This window comes from Oncorhynchus masou, chromosome 29, assembly GCF_036934945.1.
Source record: "Oncorhynchus masou masou isolate Uvic2021 chromosome 29, UVic_Omas_1.1, whole genome shotgun sequence".
In the NCBI taxonomy this organism is placed as follows: domain Eukaryota; kingdom Metazoa; phylum Chordata; class Actinopteri; order Salmoniformes; family Salmonidae; genus Oncorhynchus; species Oncorhynchus masou.
This window is the reverse complement of record NC_088240.1, coordinates 13,454,393-13,479,405: the sequence shown is the minus strand read 5'-3', so window position 1 is coordinate 13,479,405 and position 25,013 is coordinate 13,454,393. Positions and strand designations below refer to the sequence as shown.

General features: G+C 43.7%; 1 protein-coding gene across 6 annotated transcripts in view; it reads left to right on the top strand.

Annotated features, from left to right (window-relative positions):
• The window catches only part of LOC135519031 (CRACD-like protein), a 555,588-nt gene that overhangs the window by 528,704 nt on the left and 1,871 nt on the right, over positions 1-25,013 (top strand). The window contains exons 1-7 of one of the 6 annotated variants that reach the window (XM_064944065.1): positions 1,391-1,475; positions 15,235-15,305; positions 18,787-18,913; positions 20,863-20,995; positions 23,251-23,415; positions 23,628-23,696; positions 23,799-24,035. In XM_064944065.1, the coding sequence (XP_064800137.1) occupies positions 15,254-15,305; positions 18,787-18,913; positions 20,863-20,995; positions 23,251-23,415; positions 23,628-23,696; positions 23,799-24,035 (783 nt within the window). In that variant the 5' untranslated portion in view covers positions 1,391-1,475; positions 15,235-15,253. The other 5 variants (XM_064944064.1, XM_064944066.1, XM_064944062.1 and 2 more) reach the window with 5 other exon arrangements.

The following is a 25,013-nucleotide window of genomic DNA, read 5'->3' as shown; positions in this document are numbered from 1 at the left end:
ACACACCATGGCAGACACACACCATGGCTTGGCAATATAGCCTTGCATCAGTGACTTAGGTCGAATTAGATCTTTAATGGGCCATTTGGCACATGCACATGATATAATATTTGCTTTAATGTTGGTTATAATCATGATCCCTAAGGTTTGACAACGGATGGATCATCAAGATAGGAAGAGAGCTGGATTACTTCAAGAAACCAAAGGCCAGACTTCAACCATGGATCGTTCTCTCCTTTTGTTCAGTCTTCAATTTATGTAGTCACTGATACTGACTGATCAAATCATTCATCAAAGAAAAGATATAGAACACAGAGAATAATAATCCAGTAGTATTTGTTCAAAGTCAGTATTTAAACAGCATTTTTCCTATTTTTCTCTCCCATAGTGTCGTTTCTCCATCGGCTACTGTGAATATGACATATGACCTGAGGCAGTGCCAGGAGACCACAGTGGATATCTTTCACACACTCTCTCTCTCACTCACTCACTCACTCACTCACTCACTCACTCACTCACTCATAAAATAAACACCAAGTGCATTTTTAGGTTTACGTGATCAGTCATAAAGTTTGGTCTGACCAAGCCTGGCTGTTGTTTGGGGGTCCTTGCTAATTACCTGTATCAAGGACATTCTTATTTCACTTTGACCGGAATGGTTAATGGTGGATCCGAAAGTTAGTTTGGTCATTTTTGGGTAACATATATGAGCTGTACTTTTAACTTGTGTCTGTTCTTAACCTGTTTATATATATATATATATATATATATATATATATATATATATATATATATATATATATATATATATATATATATATATATATCTATCCATTAAAAGTGTACATTAAATTTAGAATTATCCGATTTTCTTGAAACGGATTGTTCTTGTCAATTTGTGAAAGTACATGGCGCCAGCTAGTGGACATTGAAGTTCGTTCACTTTATAATAATCGTAAAATATTATAATGATATGGTATTTTAGATTAATGGGTAGCCAAAATACAATCCCTGGGCTTTAACGTATCGTAGAGTAATACCCTTAACACTTTAATTGTTTCATTATTTGCACTGGTGGTTTGACTGGTGAATTTGATCCGTTTGAATTGTAAAGTCTGTTGTCTGTAATGCCTTGTTCGTGATGTCGGACCCAGTGAGACGAGCTTCTGCCATTTGGGATCCTAATAAACGAACAAAACACACTTTATTTTATTTTTCAGTCCTCGACGCTCTGATTAGACGTTATCTTTTCAGTAGATGAAGGGTTAAAATCCTTGCGTTAAGGACCGGATGATAGTAAACGTCGGACAGAGGACAGCAGTGGCAGCTCGCAAGCAGTACCAATATTCCACAGCCTTGAAGTGTCGGTAGACGACGTTACGAACTGACAGTGACACAGCTGTGAGCTCCCATCCACGCTCCAGAATAATATGACATTTGGATAATTCTCCTTCAACACGAGCAACATCGGTACAGTAAGTATTATAACATGTTTCCTTGCCATAACATAGCAATTCATTAACTCTGTAAAGAAATACGTACTTTGTCACAAACTGTATGTATTCATCCTATTCATATAGACAACAGAATAGTCATCCGCAGATAAATGACCTTCTCGGTTTTCATGAGTTTACCACTACCATATGGGCGACTTTCGTCAAGGGGAGCTGAACAGTCGAGACATTGATCGCAAATTGCATTCATGAAAACTCGTAAACATTTCAAAATAAAATGAGCAATAAAGACTAAGTTAGATTTGTAGTACATGGCCAACATAGATCATTACTTCAATTAATGAATATGTGTTTTCTTCATTAGAAAACATTTGTTTGAATTAAATAAATATCCCTATAAATTCCCGCAGGGATCGGATTAAAATCTATCTATAATCGGCCTTAATCTCGATATATGCGGTCCTCATCTGGGTTCTGCAATGAAGAGAATATAATCCCACTGAAAATACCGCAAATCTTTGAATGACAGATGAGAGTCATCTTTGACTTTGATCAGGAAGAAAGAGCAGGGGCAATGACGGTTTACATTAATTTTCTCTGCTCCTAGATAGGTCAATAGATGGGGGATCATGTTCTTTCTGTATATGAAGTAGCCTACAGTCTCTCAGTAACCTACAGTCTCTCAGTAGCCTACCTCTCTCAGTAGTCTACCTCTCTCAGTAGCCTACCGTCTCTCAGTAGTTACAGTCTCTCAGTAGCCTACCTCTCTCAGTAGCCTACCTCTCTCAGTAGCCTACCTCTCTCAGTAGCCTACCTCTCTCAGTAGTCTACAGTCTCTCAGTAGCCTACCTCTCTCAGTAGCCTACCTCTCTCAGTAGCCTACAGTCTCTCAGTAGTCTACAGTCTCTCAGTAGTCTACAGTCTCTCAGTAGCCTACAGTCTCTCAGTAGCCTACAGTCTCTCAGTAGTCTACAGTCTCTCAGTAGTCTACAGTCTCTCAGTAGTCTACAGTCTCTCAGTAGCCTACAGTCTCTCAGTAGTCTACAGTCTCTCAGTAACCTACAGTCTCTCAGTAGTCTACAGTCTCTCAGTAGACTACAGTCTCTCAGTAGACTACAGTCTCTCAGTAGCCTACAGTCTCTCAGTAGTCTACAGTCTCTAAGTAGTCTACAGTCTCTAAGTAGTCTACAGTCTCTAAGTAGTCTACAGTCTCTCAGTAGCCTACAGTCTCTCAGTAGTCTACAGTCTCTCAGTAGCCTACCTCTCTCAGTAGCCTACAGTCTCTCAGTAGTCTACCTCTCTCAGTAGCCTACCTCTCTCAGTAGTCTACCTCTCTCAGTAGCCTACCTCTCTCAGTAGTCTACAGTCTCTCAGTAGTCTACAGTCTCTCAGTAGCCTACAGTCTCTCAGTAGCCTACCTCTCTCAGTAGTCTACAGTCTCTCAGTAGTCTACAGTCTCTCAGTAGCCCACCGTCTCTAAGTAGTCTACAGTCTCTAAGTAGTCTACAGTCTCTAAGTAGTCTACAGTCTCTCAGTAGCCTACAGTCTCTCAGTAGTCTACAGTCTCTAAGTAGTCTACAGTCTCTAAGTAGTCTACAGTCTCTCAGTAGCCTACAGTCTCTCAGTAGTCTACCGTCTCTAAGTAGTCTACAGTCTCTAAGTAGTCTACAGTCTCTCAGTAGACTACAGTCTCTCAGTAGCCTACCTCTCTCAGTAGCCTACCGTCTCTCAGTAGCCTACCGTCTCTCAGTAGTCTACAGTCTCTCAGTAGCCTACCTCTCTCAGTAGCCTACCTCTCTCAGTAGTTACAGTCTCTCAGTAGCCTACCTCTCTCAGTAGCCTACAGTCTCTCAGTAGCCTACAGTCTCTCAGTAGCCTACCTCTCTCAGTAGTTACAGTCTCTCAGTAGCCTACCGTCTCTCAGTAGCCTACAGTCTCTCAGTAGCCTACAGTCTCTCAGTAGCCTACCTCTCTCAGTAGCCTACAGTCTCTCAGTAGCCTACAGTCTCTCAGTAGCCTACAGTCTCTCAGTAGCCTACAGTCTCTCAGTAGCCTACAGTCTCTCAGTAGCCTACCTCTCTCAGTAGCGTACCGTCTCTAAGTAGTTTACAGTCTCTCAGTCGTCTCCGGTTTCTCAGTAGCCTATAGTCTCTCAAGGGCTACCGTCTCTAAGTAGTTTACAGTCTCTCAGTAGGCTACCTCTCTCAGTAGCCTACAGTCTCTCAGTAGCCTACCTCTCTCAGTAGCATACAGTCTCTCAGTAGCCTACAGTCTCTCAGTAACCTACCGTCTCTCAGTAGCCTACAGTCTCTCAGTAGCCTACAGTCTCTCAGTAGCCTACAGTCTCTCAGTAGTCTACAGTCTCTAAGTAGTCTACAGTCTCTCAGTAGCCTATAGTCTCTCAGTAGTCTACCGTCTCTAAGTAGTCTACAGTCTCTAAGTAGTCTACAGTCTCTAAGTAGTCTACAGTCTCTAAGTAGCCTACAGTCTCTCAGTAGCCTACAGTCTCTCAGTAGACTACAGTCTCTCAGTAGCCTACCTCTCTCAGTAGCCTACCGTCTCTCAGTAGCCTACCGTCTCTCAGTAGCCTACCGTCTCTCAGTAGCCTACCTCTCTCAGTAGCCTACCTCTCTCAGTAGTTCAGTAGCCTACAGTCTCTCAGTAGCCTACCTCTCTCAGTAGCCTACAGTCTCTCAGTAGCCTACCTCTCTCAGTAGCCTACAGTCTCTCAGTAGCCTACAGTCTCTCAGTAGCCTACAGTCTCTCAGTAGCCTACCTCTCTCAGTAGCCTACAGTCTCTCAGTAGCCTACAGTCTCTCAGTAGCCTACAGTCTCTCAGTAGCCTACCTCTCTCAGTAGCCTACCGTCTCTAAGTAGTTTACAGTCTCTCAGTCGTCTCCGGTTTCTCAGTAGCCTACAGTCTCTAAGTAGTTTACAGTCTCTCAGTAGGCTACCTCTCTCAGTAGCCTACAGTCTCTCAGTAGCCTACCTCTCTCAGTAGCCTACAGTCTCGCAGTAGCCTACAGTCTCTCAGTAACCTACCGTCTGTCAGTAGCCTACCTCTCTCAGTAGCCTACCGTCTCTCAGTAGCCTACAGTCTCTCAGTAACCTACAGTCTCTCAGTAACCTACCGTCTCTCAGTAGCCTACCTCTCTCAGTAGCCTACCGTCTCTCAGTAGCCTACAGTCTCTCAGTAGCCTACAGTCTCAGTAGCCTACAGTCTCTCAGTTGTCTACCGTCTCTAAGTAGTCTACAGTCTCTAAGTAGTTTACAGTCTCTCAGTAGCCTACCTCTCTCAGTAGCCTACCTCTCTCAGTAGCCTACAGTCTCTCAGTAGCCTACCGTCTCTCAGTAGCCTACCTCTCTCAGTAGCCTACAGTCTCTCAGTAGCCTACCTCTCTCAGTAGCCTACAGTCTCTCAGTAGCCTACAGTCTCTCAGTAGCCTACCTCTCTCAGTAGCCTACAGTCTCTCAGTAGCCTACAGTCTCTCAGTAGCCTACCTCTCTCAGTAGCCTACAGTCTCTCAGTAGCCTACAGTCTCTCAGTAGCCTACAGTCTCTCAGTAGCCTACCTCTCTCAGTAGCCTACCTCTCTCAGTAGCCTACCTCTCTCAGTAGCCTACCGTCTCTAAGTAGTTTACAGTCTCTCAGTCGTCTCCAGTTTCTCAGTAGTCTACAGTCTCTAAGTAGTCTACAGTCTCTAAGTAGTCTACAGTCTCTAAGTAGTCTACAGTCTCTCAAGGGCTACCGTCTCTAAGTAGTTTACAGTCTCTCAGTAGGCTACCTCTCTCAGTAGCCTACAGTCTCTCAGTAGCCTACCTCTCTCAGTAGTCTACAGTCTCTCAGTAACCTACCTCTCTCAGTAGCCTACCTCTCTCAGTAGCCTACCGTCTCTCAGTAGCCTACAGTCTCTCAGTAGCCTACAGTCTCAGTAGCCTACAGTCTCTCAGTTGTCTACCGTCTCTAAGTAGTCTACAGTCTCTAAGTAGTTTACAGTCTCTCAGTAGCCTACCTCTCTCAGTAGCTTACCTCTCTCAGTAGCCTACAGTCTCTCAGTAGCCTACATCTCTCAGTAGCCTACAGTCTCTCAGTAGCCTACAGTCTCTCAGTAGCTTACAGTCTCTCAGTAGCCTACAGTCTCTCAGTAGCCTACAGTCTCTCAGTAGCCTACAGTCTCTCAGTAGCTTACAGTCTCTCAGTAGCCTACAGTCTCTCAGTAGCTTACAGTGTCTCAGTAGCCTACAGTCTCTCAGTTGTCTACCGTCTCTAAGTAGTCTACAGTCTCTAAGTAGTTTACAGTCTCTCAGTAGCCTACCGTCTCTCAGTAGCCTACAGTCTCTCAGTAGCCTACAGTCTCTCAGTAGCCTACAGTCTCTCAGTAACCTACCTCTCTCAGTAGCCTACAGTCTCTCAGTAGCCTACAGTCTCTCAGTAGCCTACAGTCTCTCAGTAACCTACCTCTCTCAGTAGCCTACCTCTCTCAGTAACCTACCTCTCTCAGTAGCCTACAGTCTCTCAGTAACCTACCTCTCTCAGTAACCTACCTCTCTCAGTAGCCTACCTCTCTCAGTAGCCTACCTCTCTCAGTAACCTACCGTCTCTCAGTAGTCTACCTCTCTCAGTAGCCTACCCTCTCTCAGTAGCCTACCGTCTCTCAGTAGCCTACCGTCTCTCAGTAGCCTACCCTCTCTCAGTAGCCTACCGTCTCTCAGTAGTCTACCTCTCTCAGTAGCCTACCTCTCTCAGTAACCTACCTCTCTCAGTAGCCTACCTCTCTCAGTAGCCTACCTCTCTCAGTAGTCTACCGTCTCTTAGTAGACTACAGTCTCTTAGTAGACTACAGTCTCTCAGTAGCCTACAGTCTCTCAGTAACCTACCTCTCTCAGTAGCCTACAGTCTCTCAGTAGCCTACAGTCTCTCAGTAGCCTACCTCTCTCAGTAACCTACCTCTCTCAGTAGCCTACCTCTCTCAGTAGCCTACCTCTCTCAGTAGCCTACCTCTCTCAGTAGTCTACCGTCTCTCAGTAGTCTACAGTCTCTTAGTAGACTACAGTCTCTCAGTAGTCTACAGTCTCTTAGTAGACTACAGTCTCTCAGTAGTCTACAGTCTCTCAGTAGCCTACCTCTCTCAGTAGCCTACCTCTCTCAGTAGCCTACAGTCTCTCAGTAGCCTACAGTCTCTCAGTAACCTACCTCTCTCAGTAGCCTACAGTCTCTCAGTAACCTACCTCTCTCAGTAGCCTACAGTCTCTCAGTAGCCTACCTCTCTCAGTAGCCTACCTCTCTCAGTAGCCTACCTCTCTCAGTAACCTACCTCTCTCAGTAGCCTACCTCTCTCAGTAGCCTACCGTCTCTCAGTAGTCTACAGTCTCTCAGTAGCCTACCGTCTCTCCCTACCTCTCTCAGTAGCCTACCTCTCTCAGTAGCCTACAGTCTCTCAGTAGCCTACCTCTCTCAGTAGTCTACCGTCTTTCAGTAGCCTACAGTCTCTCAGTAGCCTACCTCTCTCAGTAGCCTACAGTCTCTCAGTAGCCTACCGTCTCTCAGTAGCCTACCTCTCTCAGTAGCCTACAGTCTCTCAGTAGCCTACCTCTCTCAGTAGCCTACAGTCTCTCAGTAGCCTACCGTCTCTCAGTAGCCTACCTCTCTCAGTAGCCTACAGTCTCTCAGTAGCCTACCTCTCTCAGTAGCCTACAGTCTCTCAGTAGCCTACCTCTCTCAGTAGCCTACAGTCTCTCAGTAGCCTACCTCTCTCAGTAGCCTACCTCTCTCAGTAGACTACTGTCTCTCAGTAGCCTACAGTCTCTCACTAGCCTACCTCTCTCAATAGCCTACAGTCTCTCAGTAGCCTACCGTCTCTCAGTAGCCTACCGTCTCTCAGTTGTCTACCTCTCTCAGTAGCCTACAGTCTCTCAGTAGCCTACAGTCTCTCAGTAGCCTACAGTCTCTCAGTAACCTACCTCTCTCAGTAGCCTACAGTCTCTCAGTAGCCTACCTCTCTCAGTAGCCTACCTCTCTCAGTAGCCTACAGTCTCTCAGTAGCCTACCTCTCTCAGTAGCCTACAGTCTCTCAGTAGCCTACCTCTCTCAGTAGACTACAGTCTCTCAGTAGCCTACCTCTCTCAGTAACCTACAGTCTCTCAGTAGTCTACAGTCTCTCAGTAGCCTACCTCTCTCAGTAGCCTACCGTCTCTCAGTAGTCTACCTCTCTCAGTAACCTACCTCTCTCAGTAGCCTACCTCTCTCAGTAGCCTACCTCTCTCAGTAGCCTACCTCTCTCAGTAGCCTACCTCTCTCAGTAGCCTACAGTCTCTCAGTAGCCTACCTCTCTCAGTAGCCTACCGTCTCTCAGTAGACTACAGTCTCTCAGTAGCCTACCGTCTCTCAGTAGTCTACAGTCTCTCAGTAGCCTACCTCTCTCAGTAACCTACCTCTCTCAGTAACCTACCGTCTCTCAGTAGTCTACAGTCTCTCAGTAGCCTACCTCTCTCAGTAGCCTACAGTCTCTCAGTAGCCTACAGTCTCTCAGTAGCCTACAGTCTCTCAGTAGTCTACAGTCTCTCAGTAGCCTACCTCTCTCAGTAGCCTACCTCTGTAGTCTACAGTCTCTCAGTAGCCTACAGTCTCTCAGTAGCCTACAGTCTCTCAGTAGCCTACAGTCTCTCAGTAGCCTACCTCTCTCAGTAGCCTACCTCTCTCAGTAACCTACAGTCTCTCTGTAGTCTACAGTCTCTCAGTAGCCTACCTCTCTCAGTAGCCTACAGTCTCTCAGTAGACTACAGTCTCTCAGTAGCCTACCTCTCTCAGTAGACTACAGTCTCTCAGTAGCCTACAGTCTCTCAGTAGTCTACCTCTCTCAGTAACCTACAGTCTCTCAGTAGCCTACCTCTCTCAGTAACCTACAGTCTCTCAGTAGCCTACCTCTCTCAGTAGACTACAGTCTCTCAGTAGCCTACCTCTCTCAGTAGCCTACCTCTCTCAGTAGCCTACCTCTCTCAGTAACCTACCTCTCTCTGTAGTCTACAGTCTCTCAGTAGCCTACAGTCTCTCAGTAACCTACAGTCTCTCAGTAGCCTACAGTCTCTCAGTAGCCTACCTCTCTCAGTAGCCTACAGTCTCTCAGTAGCCTACAGTCTCTCAGTAGCCTACAGTCTCTCAGTAGCCTACAGTCTCTCAGTAGCCTACCTCTCTCAGTAGCCTACTCAGTAGCCTCTCTCAGTAACCTACCTCTCTCAGTAGCCTACAGTCTCTCAGTAACCTACAGTCTCTCAGTAGTCTACAGTCTCTCAGTAGCCTACCTCTCTCAGTAACCTACAGTCTCTCAGTAACCTACAGTCTCTCAGTAGCCTACAGTCTCTCAGTAGACTACAGTCTCTCAGTAACCTACAGTCTCTCAGTAGCCTACAGTCTCTCAGTAGCCTACAGTCTCTCAGTAGCCTACAGTCTCTCAGTAGCCTACAGTCTCTCAGTAACCTACAGTCTCTCAGTAACCTACAGTCTCTCAGTAACCTACAGTCTCTCAGTAGCCTACAGTCTCTCAGTAGCCTACAGTCTCTCAGTAGACTACAGTCTCTCAGTAGACTACAGTCTCTCAGTAGCCTACAGTCTCTCAGTAGCCTACCTCTCTCAGTAGTCTACAGTCTCTCAGTAGCCTACCTCTCTCAGTAGCCTACAGTCTCTCAGTAGCCTACAGTCTCTCAGTAGCCTACCTCTCTCAGTAGCCTACAGTCTCTCAGTAGCCTACAGTCTCTCAGTAACCTACAGTCTCTCAGTAGTCTACAGTCTCTCAGTAGCCTACAGTCTCTCAGTAGCCTACCTCTCTCAGTAGTCTACAGTCTCTCAGTAACCTACAGTCTCTCAGTAGTCTACAGTCTCTCAGTAGCCTACCTCTCTCAGTAACCTACAGTCTCTCAGTAGACTACAGTCTCTCAGTAGCCTACCTCTCTCAGTAGCCTACAGTCTCTCAGTAGCCTACCTCTCTCAGTAACCTACCTCTCTCAGTAGCCTACAGTCTCTCAGTAGCCTACAGTCTCTCAGTAGCCTACCTCTCTCAGTAACCTACAGTCTCTCAGTAGAGGGTCCTGTGTGGCTCAGTCAGAGCATCTACAACGCCAAGCTGTGGGCCCCGCTGGGGCCACCCACCATGTAAAAGTAGTTCGACTTGTTCGCTTTGGACAAAACACCTAAATGGGATATATTTATATTTATATTTAGACTACAGTCTCTCAGTAGCCTACAGTCTCTCAGTAACCTACAGTCTCTCAGTAGACTACAGTCTCTCAGTAGCCTACCTCTCTCAGTAGCCTACAGTCTCTCAGTAGCCTACCTCTCTCAGTAGCCTACAGTCTCTCAGTAGACTACAGTCTCTCAGTAGCCTACCTTTCTCAGTAACATATGCCCTAGAGGAGATGCAAAATAGGTCATTCTATATGAGGTGATTTATGATCACAATGGAAAATTTGCTTAATTCACATGATCTACTACCAAGCTGTGGCCCACTCCACCCACCATGGTGTAGTTCATTTTCTTTCTGACAGCCAATACACCTAAATGCTTAGTAAATCAAATGGAGAAGATTAGAAAAGTATGTTGCTGGATGTCAGATCCAGTATTATCAGTTCATTGGGATGATATAGTAGACTGTGGAGTGATGGACGATGATACAGTAGACTGTGGAGTGATGGACGATGATATAGTAGACTGTGGAGTGATGGACGATGATACAGTAGACTGTGGAGTGATGGACGATGATACAGTAGACTGTGGAGTGATGGACGATGATATAGTAGACTGTGGAGTGATGGACGATGATACAGTAGACTGTGGAGTGATGGACGATGATACAGTAGACTGTGGAGTGATGGACGATGATACAGTAGACTGTGGAGTGATGGACGATGATACAGTAGACTGTGGAGTGATGGACGATGATACAGTAGACTGTGGAGTGATGGACGATGATACAGTAGACTGTGGAGTGATGGACGATGATACAGTAGACTGTGGAGTGATGGACGATGATACAGTAGACTGTGGAGTGATGGACGATGATACAGTAGACTGTGGAGTGATGGACGATGATACAGTAGACTGTGGAGTGATGGACGATGATACAGTAGACTGTGGAGTGATGGACGATGATACAGTAGACTGTGGAGTGATGGACGATGATACAGTAGACTGTGGAGTGATGGACGATGATACAGTAGACTGTGGAGTGATGGAAGATGATACAGTAGACTGTGGAGTGATGGAAGATGATACAGTAGACTGTGGAGTGATGGACGATGATACAGTAGACTGTGGAGTGATGGACGATGATACAGTAGACTGTGGAGTGATGGACGATGATACAGTAGACTGTGGAGTGATGGACCATGATACAGTAGACTGTGGAGTGATGGACCATGATACAGTAGACTGTGGAGTGATGGACGATGATACAGTAGACTGTGGAGTGATGGACGATGATACAGTAGACTGTGGAGTGATGGACGATGATACAGTAGACTGTGGAGTGATGGACGATGATACAGTAGACTGTGGAGTGATGGGCAAGGATACAGTAGACTGTGGAGTGATGGGCAAGGATACAGTAGACCGTGGAGTGATGGGCAAGGATACAGTAGACTGTGAAGTGATGGACGATGATACAGTAGACTGTGGAGTGATGGACGATGATACAGTAGACTGTGGAGTGATGGACGATGATACAGTAGACTGTGGAGTGATGGACGATGATACAGTAGACTGTGGAGTGATGGACGATGATACAGTAGACTGTGGAGTGATGGACGATGATACAGTAGACTGTGGAGTGATGGACGATGATACAGTAGACTGTGGAGTGATGGACGATGATACAGTAGACTGTGGAGTGATGGGCAAGGATACAGTAGACTGTGGAGTGCTGGACGAGGATACAGTAGACTGTGGAGTGATGGACGATGATACAGTAGACTGTGGAGTGATGGACGATGATAGATCTGGGTCTGGGATGTTGGAAGTGGTCCAAATATCACAGCTGAGAGTTCATCCTGGTGGGAGCAGAGAGAAACAGAGAGGGATTTACTCACCATATGACTCTGGACAACGCAGATCAGATGAGGCTAGGGGGAGGGGCTATAGGAGGATGGGCTCATGGTAATGGCTGGATTGGAATAAATGGAACGGAGTCAAACATGGTTTCCATATGTGTAATGTGTTTGATACCCTTCCATTTATTCCATTCCACCCATTACAATTAGCCCATCCTCCGATAGGTCATCCCACTAGCCTCCTCTGACGCAGATGTAGTTTAAGCTACAGTATATTCCTGCACCAAGCTGTTCACCAAACCATCCAGAAACCATCCAGAAACAGAGAATAGCGAGGTAAAAATATAGAGTACCTCTCCTCGCCTTGCCTGTTCTCCCAACACAGTGGCTTGGTCACTCATTAATATGGCCTGTAATTACTGTAACAGTAACTGACACACGAGAGAGAACTTGACCAAACAGTTTTATCACTTCCAAAAGATCACACATGAAAAAGTTCTGAGTGACTGACGCATGGACACACAAATCCCCATCACATCCATTCATTGTCTCAGCTATAACACCAGTTCCAGATGGTTAAATCTCCCACAAGCTCCATTAGAGTTCATTTACATTTGCCGCACCTGTAGAAGTAACATCAATAACCCCTGGCAAATGAGGTGGGACATGAGGTGCTTCAGGTGTTGATGATGCTAGAGCAGTGAACTTCAAACTCAGCTGAAAGCTTCTCATTGTTAACAGTTAACAACGCCTTCAACAACTGCCCATATCCATACGCACACCAACACCTCTTCGACACACACCCCTTTGTCTGAGTGCATTGTGGTCTAGTGGTGGTAATGTGTAAATGATTCCATCAGCAGTAGTGCCTGTCCTCTTTCCAACTATGTTACACTCCACCTGAGCACAAAGGTTTATTGGCACTGAGACTTTTACCTTGACCTAGTCGTGAAGGTGGGTTGAGAACACATTCCTTATCCATAGGTACCTGGATGAATCACTCTTTACAACTTACAGCAGCTAGACAAATGGAACACCAAGATATATTAAATACATTAAGTTAACGTACGCGCGCACACATGCACCCACAAACGAACGCATACCCACAACCTCTTCGAGACACACGCCTGTGTCTTTGCAATGTGGCATAGTGGTGATAATGTGTAAATGATTCCATCTGCAGTAGTGCCTGTCCTCTTTCCAACTGCAGCTGTATGTATTACTCTCTGTCCTCGTTTCTGGGCCTAAAACCAGGTTAGTCTTTCATAAGGAGCTTAGCGCAGTGGGCCACAGTGTGTTACTGATGTAATAGAGTCTCTGTCTGCTCTCTCATTCTCTCCCTCTCTCCCCGCTATGTTCTATTTTCTCTCTTTTTGTATATGCTGACCCCGGCATGGATTGACATTCTCTGTCCCTGCATTTCTCTTTGTCCTTATTGTCTCGCTCCCTCCCTCTCTCTTATTCTCCCTCCCTCCTTTCACTATGTCCTTCTTGTCAGTCTCTCCTTCTGGGTGGCAGGTAGCCTAGTGGTTAGAGCGTTGGTCCAGTATCCGAAAGGTTGCTAGATCAATTCCCGAGCTGACAAGGTAAAAGTCTGTCGTTCTGCCCCTGAACAAGGCAGTTAACCCACTGTTCCCCGGTAGGCCATCATTGTAAATAAGAATTTGTTCTTAACTGACTTGCCTAGTTAAATAAAAACTAAAGCAGATGTGGAGGACAGAATCCTGAGTTTTTTAAGAAAGGACAAAGAATCCGCTGAGAGGGGGGACACAATGCCCCATGGGAGGGAAGGATAGCTACAGTGCAGTAAGGGTGACTGGTAGCACTGGGTTAGTGAACACAAGGAACGTTAGTCCTTGGCCAGAACTGGTTTAGCAACGCAGCATTATTTTAAGTATAAGAACCTTTAGATGGAGGTGCATTATACAAAGCACTTATTTTTGAAAACTGGCTTCCAGACTATGTTGTCGCAGCATATTGATTTTGGATTACTGTGTCTAATTGACATGCAACAACTGTACAGAATGTAGAACATTATATACATCATTTGTGTAAATACTGTGTCTGCAATTTTCCCATATTCTGTGTGTGTCTGTGTGCTTATTTGATCAACGTGTGAACACAGTGCTTGTTTATACACTCTGTGTGTCAGCTAAATGTTGCTGGGCCTGGTACATTGGAAATTGGTGATTCATCTGTTGTCGTGGGATTATGGGGCTGTGAAATCGTATAGGGATCAATATGCAATGTCAATAATCTTGCAGATTATTACCTGTTTCTGGTGCCGCTTTCCTCTGGCTCGTTAGATGGCACTGAGGAGCTGCATGGTGTCTTTAGACACCATTTTCTCTCAGGGGCCTTGTGCTACGGATATAGGATCTTATGTAATTTGATCACCCAGAAATGCAAACTTGTAGTGTATTCAAGGTTTACAAAGGTTAGTCATTTCCACTTTAACATTTCATTTTGACTTCATTTGCACTAACCAAAAATGTATCAACCCCTAAAAAATGTAAAACAATTATAATACACACAATAATTCACATTTCCTGTTGTTGCAGGATTATTTTCCTGCTTTGAGAAACTGGTCAAATTAAGATCCTACACCTGTATAGCTAGTTGTTCCACATTTGAATCTAACTCTATTTTACACAGTGTATGTAGGCAGCAGCTGCTACAGCGGAGGATAGCAACCTATTCCCTAAAGCAGCCCTAATCTAGCGCACCAGATTCTAATAATTAGCTGGTTGATAAACTGAATCAGGTTAGTTACAACTGGGGTTGAAAAGAAAACCTACAGAAGAATAGCTCTCTGGGAACAGTGTTGAAGACCCCTGCCCTAAAGGATATTAAGGGTGACTCATTTCCAAGGACTATGCAACACTGTGTTTTTAGACTTATTTTTTTAAACCTTTATTTAACTAGGCAAGTCCGTTAAGAACAAATTCTTATTTACAATGACGGCCTAGGAACGGTGGATTAACTGCCTTGTTCAGGGGCAGAATTTGTACCTTGTCAGCTTGGGGATTCAATCTATCAACCTTTCGGTTTGTGGCCCAATGCTCTAACCACTAGGCTACCTGCCGCCCCGTAGGTCAACTCAACTCATGAAGACTAAGTCTCAAAGGGGACTCAGGAGCAGGCTGAACTTTGCATATTGCTCCACAGCCACATGCTGTCTGGCTTATCAGCCTCTAGCCATCAACCAGCAGCTCACACTGTAGACTTCAATACTTCAAAGGCAGAGCCAGGTTATATGGCTGGAATGACCACAGAGACGGTGTGCTACCTGGGTGTGTGTTTGTGGGCGTGCGTTAACTTAATATATCTTGGTGTTCCATTTGTCTGTCTCCTGTAAGTTGTAAAGAGTGATTCATCCAGGAACCTATGGAGGAGTGTGTTCTCAACCCACCTTCACGACTAGGCCAAGGTAAAAGTCTTTGTGCCAATAAACCTTTGTGCTCAGGTGGGGTGTGAGATAGTGTTCTGTTCAGGTGTGTGTTATCAGACCCATACATGTGCAGCGTAGAAGCGTGTTCACAGAGACTAAAGCATGACCAGAGACGATTGGGTTTGAGCATTCACTCTATGGTAGAAAGGACATTCTGTTAGATATAACAGATCTGCATCTCTTTCTCCTCTGACTGCTGGCTTCTCTTCCTGTCTGTTGGTCTGTCTGTCTCTATGCTTTATTGTTTGATCTATTCATCCCTTTTCTTTCTCTCTCTTTATTCCTCCTGCAGTTGTTGAAAGGAAGGAGTGATGGAGTCTTTCCCAGGAGATGGGGAGGGCAGCCTCGATGACCTTACAGGAGGTGAGGCACTCTGGAAAATGTGCATGATGTTTAGAGACCATGTAAAAGCTGAGTTAGTATACAGTAAGTGTGTATCTATCTCCGTCAATCATCTATTAGTGTGTTAGAGTGGGTTATGGTGTGTTAGAGAGGGTTAGAGTGTGGGTTAGTGTATTAATGGGTTAGAGGGGGTTAGAGTGTGTTAATGTGTTCGAGTGGGTGTTAATGGGTTAGTGTGGGTTAGTGTGGGTTAGAGTGGGTTAGTGGGTGTTAGTGTGTTAATGTGTTAGTGTGTTAATGGGTTAGAGTGGGTGTTAGTGTGTTTATGGGTGTTTGAGTGTTAGTGTGGATTAGTGTGTGTTAATGGGTTAGTGTTAGAGAGTGTGCCTGGAGGAGTGTGAGAAGCTTGTGTATCCAACTAGGCACATGTTAGTGTGTTAGTGTCTGTTGAAGTGTCACATTATACATCTGGGTTAGAGTGTGTTAGAGTGGGTGAGTCAGAGTGTTATAGAGTGTGATTGTATCTGTAGAAGCCTGTATGAAGGGGAAAGGGGTACCTATTCAGATGTACAACTGAATTCCTTCAGTATGAATAAGAATGCAGCTGGGTCTTTTTAGGGTACCAGTGAGGATTTAGAAGAAAAAGAAACGCACACCTATTAAGACGAGGTGCTGGCTAGCGGAGTAGAAAACTTGAAAATAAAAGAGCCGCACACTCTAGGAGCTCAGATGCAATAATTTAATGACCAACGTTTCGACAAGCCAAGCTGTCTTCATCAGGGTGTAATTACAAACACTGCGGGATGACTTGTTTATATAGTGTCAAAAGACACAGGTGTCTGTAATCATGGCCAAGAGTGGCCTAATATCATTGGTTAACAATCACATATTAAAATGTCATACAAAGAACAGCATGCATACGATCATAGATTAATTTGACTACACAAGTTTACAGACAATTACAATGGCAAAGTCACAATAATGGCTTCAGATCAAAGTCTACGTTAAGACCGAAGGGCGCAAGGGTCTTTAAATTAAAAATCCAGGCAGCCTCTCGTTTTAACAATAAATTATCAAGGTCACCCCCTCTCATAGGGAGGGTGACATGTTCGATGCCAATATTACGCAGAGACGAATTCGAGTAGCCTGCCTCCAAGAAGTGGGCCGCAACTGGATAAGTAAAGTTTTTCCACCTAATGGTGCTACGATGCTCTGAGATACGTACTTTTAATTCGCGCTTTGTTTTACCTACATATTATTTTACCACAAGGACAAGTTAGAAGATAAATAACTGCTTTAGTGGAGCACGTAATAACACCTTTTATTGGGATCGATTTCCCTGCTTGTGGGTGTTTGAAGGATCTACACTTATAAGTGCCATTGCATTGAGCACAGCCATTACACTTGTAGTTTCCATCCAGTAGACGTTGTTCAGGAATATCTTGGGGTGGTAAAATCAGAGTTTACCAATTGGTCTCTGAGATTTCTGCCCCGCAAGAATATGACCAAGGGAAGGTCCGAAAACACATTACCGAGGCCATCATCGGATTTTAGGATGTGCCAATGTTTGTGAACAATTCCCTTAATGTGTTCAGAGCACTTTGAATAACGGGTAGTTAGAACGCAAGAATGCGTCTTTTTGCGAGACTGACCTTGAAAAAGGTCATGTCTCGTTTTGTTTTGAATTTTCTCAATGGCAATATTAATCTGATCATTCTTGTAGCCCCTCTCCTTGAACTTTCTTTGCGTCTCTGCCATATTTCTGTCGAAATCGGAGGATTACCTACACTGGAAAATGTGTTGCCAGCTGTTGATAAGTAGTTTATGATAATCTGCCAAACGTTTTCATGCCATTACATTAAAACACAAATCGATACTGTCATTAACGTGGTTATTCAATAACTATGCATAATACTTGTTGAATGCTCATATTTGTAGTCAAGCTGATTCGTTACCGCATGATATTTTCACACATCAGCTGATCCAGGAAGGAATATTCAGAATGACAAACAGCTGTTGTGATCGCGCAGGTGATCTAACAACAGCCCAAGTGCTGGATAAAAAGTGTTCACGAGGAATGTCCAGAATATTTTGGTGTCTCATTAGTTATACCGGTTTTGCCTGGATCCACGTTGGCTCTAATGTCCATAGCGAATTGATGTTGATCATATGTTGTCTGTGTGATTCACAGCCGAGTCTCGTTTGATTTAACAGAGAAAGCATCAAGGTAATGAGTACATGTTTTCATATGTTAATGAGCCTGGGATTGGACACCGAGTCTATATTTCTATGAATTATTCTGGATATAATGACAACACATTACATAGTCTAGTGGGCGTATTCACAATATAATCTGGTAATGAAATAGCATGACAAATACATGTCATCCAAGGGGCTTGAAGTAGCCTATGTGAACTAGAATTTGGAGCTCAGAAATTCAAGTCCTGTAATAAGCCTACCTTTTCCTCAATTTGGTGCTTGAAAAGTTCTTGTAATTATTGTAGCCAATTGATCAATTCTCCTGCTCCCTTACAATTATCTGTGATTTCATTTTTGCAACGTTTTTGTCAGATATGGCCACTTTCATTTGTTTCCTGTCGCTTCAATTGAAGAGTGTTACGCTACTCTTTTGCGGTAAAACAATTTTGCGGTTATTATAAGGACGAGACCTAAATGTTGGCTTCAACTTGGCATTCCATACAAATTCATCCAATTAAAAGGGGAACTGGTCACTTTCTCATGATAAAAACAGCGATTGTGAGATTCAAATGGTGAGATTAATGATACCGATATTCATTGCTTAATGATGTCTACCTTCGTAGGCCACATATGCTACAGAAAAATCGCCATGCATCAAAAGTATTTAGTCAGGCAATATCCACATTATTCTCACATATTTTAGAATGTAATAATCATTTGAATATCGATGCATTGGCAAGGCCCAAAAAATGCATTATTCTTAAAGTGATAATGGCAGGTTTCCATCCAATTTGCGAAATACTTTCATGCTAATATTCTAAAATCTGCATAAACCATTCAATATTCATAAAATCGGCACATTTTAAGATTTAAATGTATCACCTTGTACTTTCCCTACCCTGTGAAGTTCATCATCATTTCTTTCATCTGTAGCCTAGTAAACTGTATGCTTTCCCCGACGAGTCGTTGCGGGAGGACCACACATGTCATCGCGGGACTCCAAGTCTACTTCGATATGACGGTTGTGATATCAACATTTGCGCATAAAAGCGTTTCCACCAACATTTATCGCATAATTAATTTTACCGGCACAAAAAGATCCCACCTTGTATAGTGTATTTTGTTTTGTCCACATTTGGAAAGTTTAACGAAATATGTGCTTTTTCCACAACATTTTTAGTCATTTAGGCTACTTTACTCGCATAAAAAGGCTGAATGTAAACCTGGTTAGTGTCACACATCGGCCCTATTATTTATAGAAAGACCCATCTGTTTCCGGGCTGTCATGACCTGTGTCCCCTAGGAAAGAGGAGGTCTAAACTGAAGACCCTGAAGATACGTCTGTTTGGGAGGACCAAGCGAGAGACCAAACTCAGCCAGTCTGCTAGTGATGTCACTGAGGCGGAGGGGCTGGGCTCAGCGGAGAATCTGTAAGTCTGCGTGTATGTGGGGGAGTTGGTGTAAAACGTACTCAAATGTCATACTTAAGTAAAAGTAAAGATGCCTTAATAAAAAATGACGTAAATAAAAGCAAAAGTCACCCAGTAAAAGTAAAAAAAAAAAAATGTATCTGGTTTTAAAATGTACTTAAGTACAGTGGTGGAAAAAATACTAAATTGTCATACTTGAGTTAAAGTAAAAAGCCAAAGGAAATGCTACACATCAAATTCCTTAATTAGACTGTACAATTTTCTTGATGTTTGTATTTTTTTTACATTTACGGACCGACTGGGACACTCGGACATAATTTACAAATGCAGTATTTGTGTTTCGTGAGTGCCAGTTCATCGGCAGTAGGGCTGACAACGTATTATATTGATAGGTGTGTGAATTGGTCAATATTGCTGTCCTGGCCAAGCATTCTAAATGTAACATACTTTTTGGTGTCATACATTATTTACATAAGTATCCAGACCATTATCTATGAGACTCGAAATTGAGCTCAGGTGCATCCTGTTCCCATTGATCATCATTGAGATGTTTCTACAACTTGATTGGAGTCCACCTGTATTAAATTCAATTGATTGGAAATGATTTGGAAAGGCACACACCTGTCTATATTAGGTCCCACAGTTGAGAGTGCATGTCAGAGCAAAAACCAAGCCATAAGGTCGACGGAATTGTCTTTAGAGCCCCGAGACAGGATTGTGTCGAGGCACAGATCTGGAGAAGGGTACCGAAACATTTCTGCAGCATTGAAGGTACCCAAGAACACAGTGGCCTCCATAACTCTTAAATGGAAGAAGTTTGGAACCACCAAGACTCTTCCTAGAGCTGGCCACCCGGCCAAACTGAGCAATCGGGATAGAGGGGCCTTGGTCAGGGAGGTGACCAAGAACCAGATGATCACTCTGAAAGAGCTCTAGAGTTCCAATGTGGAGATGGGAGAACCTTCCAGAAGGACAACTAAGTAAAAGGCACATGACAGCCTGTTTGGAGTTTGACAAAAGGCACCTAAAGACTCTCAGACCATGAGAATCAAGATTCTCTGGTCTGATTAAACCAATATTCAACTCTTTGGCCTAAATGCCAAGTGTCATGTCTGTCGGAAACCTGGCACCATCCCTACAGTGAAGCATGGTGGTGGCAGCATCATGCTGTGGGGGTGTTTTTCAGCGGCAGGGACTGGGAGACTAGTCAGGATCCTGGCAAAGATGAACGGCGCAAAGAACAGAGGTCCTTGATGAAAAATCCGGTCCAGAGTACTCAGGACCTCAGAAAGGGGCGAAGGCTCACCTTCCAACAGGACAATGACCCTAAGCACACAGACAAGACAATGCAGGAGTGGCTTTGGGACAAGTCTCTGAGTGTCCTTGAGTGGCACAGCAAGAGCCCAGACTTGAACCAGATTGAACATCTCTGGAGAGACGTTGAAATAGCTGTGCAGCAAAGCTCCCCATCCAACCTGACCGCTTGAGAGGATCTGCAGAGAAGAACAGGAGAAACTCTCCAAATACAGGTGTACCAAGCTTACAGCATCATACCCAAGAAGACTCAAGGTTGTAATTGCTGACAAAGGTGCTTCACAAAGTACAGAGTGAAGGGTCTGAATACTTATGTAAATGTGATATTTCAGTTTTGATTTTTAATAATTTAGCAATTTAACAATTTCTAAAAACCTGTTTTTGCTTTGTCTTAGAATAAGGCTGTAACATAATGAAACGTGGGGAAAGTTGAGGGGTCTGAATACTTTTGAGGCACTGTATTTTCTTTAGGAATTTAGTGAAGTAAAAGTTGTCAAAAATATAAATATTAAAAGTAAAGTACAGAAAACTACTTAACTATTTTACACTACTGTGTGTGAATGGATGTGTTTACAAATGTAGTATTGATTCAATGACATCCATATTCCCTCCTCTCTCCATCCCTCGTCTACCAGGTGTTCAGGCGTTTTGGGATCACGAGCGTTGTCACATGACAGTATCTTCCTGCCCGACCAGGATCTGTCTAGTCCGGAGCAGCCCAGAGTTCTATCCCAGGAGAACGTCCAAGGCAGGATCAAAGAACTCCAGGTGAGTCTGCATTCCATGGAGAACCCTGGATCTAGAAACCTGCATATGCATCTAAAGGCCCAAACCCAATTCAAAAGGAGTCCCACACCTCAAAGTAAACCCCATTGACCATGACGTCAAACTAATATTGCCCCAGGGGTCTTCAACGAGGTCCGGAAGGCCACACTGAAAATGTGTTATATTTTCTTGCCTTCAAGATGAGCAAAATATAGTTCTCTATCCATCGTTTTTGGAATTTGATACTCTCTGGTTTTCTAGCTTTAATTTGGGTGATTATCGAGCTGGACATAGTCAATAAACTAGAAATGTATGTCCATTATAATTTCTACACAGTTTTGATTTGGTTTTAGCCATATATATCTACAGTACCAGTCAAAAGTTGACACACCTACTCAGTCCAAGATTACTTATTTTTACTATTTACTACATTGTAAAATAGTGAAGACATCAAAACTATGAAATAACACATGTGGAATCATGTAGTAACCAAAAAAGTGTTAAACAAATCCAAATATATAAAGTATATTTGAGATTCTTCTAAGTAGCCACACTTTGCCTTGAAGACAGCTTTGCACTCTTGGCATTCTCTCAACCAGCTTCATGAGATTGTCACCTGGAATGCATTTTAATTAACAGGTGTGCCTTGTTAAAAGTTCATTTGTGGTATGTCTTTCCTTAATGTGTTTGTGCCAATCAGTTGTGTTGTGACAAGGTGGGGTGGTATGCAGAAGATAGCCCTATTTGGTAAAAGACCAGGTCCATATTATGGCAAGAACAGCTCAAATAAGCAAAGAGAAATAACAGTCCAATACTTTAAGACATGAAGGTCAGTCAATCCGTAAAATTTCAAGAACTTTGAAAGTTTCTTCAAGTGCAGTCGCAAAAACCATCAAGGGCTGTTATGAAACTGGCTCTCATGAGGACCACCACAGCAAAGGAAGACCCAAAGTTACCTCTGCTGCAGAGGATACGTTTATTAGAGTTAACTGCACCTCAGATTGCAGCCCAAATAAATGCTTCAGAGTTCAAGTAACAGACACATCTCAACATCAACTGTTCAGAGGAGACTGTGTGAATCAGGCCTTCATAGTTTAATTGCTGCAAAGAAACCACTACTAAAGGACACCAATAAGAAGATAATTACTTGGGCCAAGAAACACAAACATTAGACCAGTGGAATCTGCCCTTTGGTCTGATGAGTTCAAATTTGCGATTTTATTTATTTTTTGGTTCCAACCGCCGTGTCTTAGTGAGACGCAGAGTAGGTGAACGGATGATCCCACCATAAAAAAGCATGGAGGAGGAGGTGTGATGGGGTGCTTTGCTGGTGACCCTGTCAGTGATTTATTTTGAATTCAAGGCACACTTAATCAGCATGGCTCCCTCAGGATTCTGCAGCGATACACCATACCATATGGTTTGAGCTTAGTGGGACTATCATTTGTTTTTCAACAGGACAATGACCCAACACAGCTCCAGGCTGTGTAAGGGCTATTTGACCAAGAAGGAGAGTGATGAAGTGCTGCATGAGATGACCTGGCCTCCACAATCACCCGACTTCAACCCAATTGAGATGGTTTGGGATGAGTTGGACCACAGAGTGAAGGAAAAGCAGCCAACAAGTGCTCAGACTGTTGGAAAAGCATTCCAGGTGCAGCTGTTTGAGAGAATGCCAAGAGTGTGCAAAGCTGTCATCAAGGCAAAGGGTGGCTATTTGAAGAATCTCAAATATAAAATATATTTTGATTTGCTTAACACATTTTTTGGTTACTACATGATTCCATATGTGTTATTTCCTAGTGTTGATGTCTTTTAATATTATTCTACAATGTGGAAAATAGTAAAAATAAAGGAAAACCCTTGAATGAGTAGGTGTTCTAAAACTTTTGACCGGTTATATATATATATATATATTTTACCTTTATATTACTAGGCAAGTCAGTTAAGAACAAATTCTTATTTTCAATGACGGCCTAGGAACAGTGGGTTAACTGCCTGTTCAGGGGCAGAACGACAGATTTGTACCTTGTCAGCACAGGGGTTTGAACTTGCAACCTTTCGGTTACTAGTCCAACGCTCTAACCACTAGGCTACCCATATATTTTTATATAGATATATAGATATAGATATAGATATATATATGGATTGGACCCCCCATGGCATAGACCCTCATTCTTCTGTGTAAATCAGGAATTGATGTCAATGGGTTACCGAGCAGATCTCAAGCAAGGTTTGCATTTTTTCTGATTGGCCAGATGAAGCTGCTGCAGCAGAACATGCATCTAGGCCCGCCCCCACTGGTTCTGCCAATGAAACATCCCGAGGACCTGGGGGGCAGCTCAGAGGATGATGGTCTGCCCCACAGCCCCCCCGAAATCTCCATGGGCAACAACATGGCCCCCAGGGGGTTATCTTACAAGGTGAGCCCATCACCCACCTGTATCAGACACTCTCTCCATCTGATCTCCACCCTCAACAAATTCCATACCCTTAACAAACCCTCCATACCTCAATTTTCTCTCATTGGGTCAGTAATTATGTTCATATTCCAGCAGTGCAGATACAGTAGTTGAACATTTTATTCCTCATCCGCCATTGTGCAGCACCCAAACCCTTCCCTTTTCCTCCACAGTTCCCTGCCCCTCCCAGGCACCATATCTCTATGAGTTTAGCAGGAACAGGAAGTGAGAAGGAAGTGCAGGTTATACCTTTTCCTGTTTGAGTGTCACTCACTATATCACTTGATATCAACTATGAGTTGTCATAGATCCAAATGTTTATCCTGTGTTTTATTTGTTCATAGGCCTGCTCCCAACCCTCGTCCCGTCCCCTCTCCCCCGTGCCCAAACCTCCTCTTACCAACTCCGTGCCCCACACCCCATCTGCCCTCCAAACTGCTTTCTCCCCTGCCCCCCCTGCCTTGGACTTCATCACCCCAGCCCAGTTCACCCCCTGCCTGGATAACTCTGCCGCCCGCCACCGTATGTCCATCAAACCCAGGAACCAGAGAGCCAGCGCCAAGAACAGAAGGCTGAACATGGTAAGTCCTGCCTGGGCATACCAACACCACATGGGGCTCTGCCTCTGGATCTCACACATACAGAGGAAGGCTCAGGGAATATCAAAATACTAACTGGATACACTTGCTCTATGTTCGGTCTCTCGCTTTTTCGCTCCCTTGCTCTCTTTCTCTCTCAATTTCAATTTAAGGGCTTTATTGGCATGGGAAACATATGTTTACATTGCCAAAGCAAGTGAAATAGATAAACAAAAAGTTCCAAAAGAACAAAGACATTTCAAATGTCATATTATGTGCAAATAGTTAAAGTACAAAAGGGAAAATGGGTGATCCTAAGATTTGTATTTGATCATGTATATGTTTGTGCTTTTTGTTCTTTGTTATAGGGCCAAAAAGATTGAAGTTGTTTATCCATACATCACTATTTTCGATAACTCTTCCTGTTGTTTGTTTAGTGTTTTCCAATTTTCCCAGAAGTGGTTAGTCTATTGATTCTTCAATTACATTGAGCTGATTTCTGACGTGCTGTTCCTCCTTTTTCCATCGTGTATTGTTTTAGTGATTCTCTCACTCTCTCTCTCATTTTAAGGGGCTTAGTTGGCATGAGAGACATATGTTTAGATTGCCAAAGCAAGTAAAATAGATAATAAATGAAATAAACAGAAAACATTACACTCACAAAAGAATAGACATTTCAAATGTCATGTCTATATACGGTGTTGTAATGATGTGCAAATAGTTGAAGTACACAAGGGAAAATAAATACACAATACACATATGGGTTGTATTTACAATAATGTTTGTTTTTCACTGGTTGCCCTTTTCTTGTGGCAACAGCTCACAAATCTTACTGCTGTGATGGCACACTGTGGTATTTCACCCAATAGACATGGGATTTTATCAAAATTGGATTTGTTTTCGAATTTTTGTGGGTCTGTGTAATCTGAGGGAAATATGTGTCTCTATGGTCATACATTTGGCAGGAGGTTAGGAAGTGCA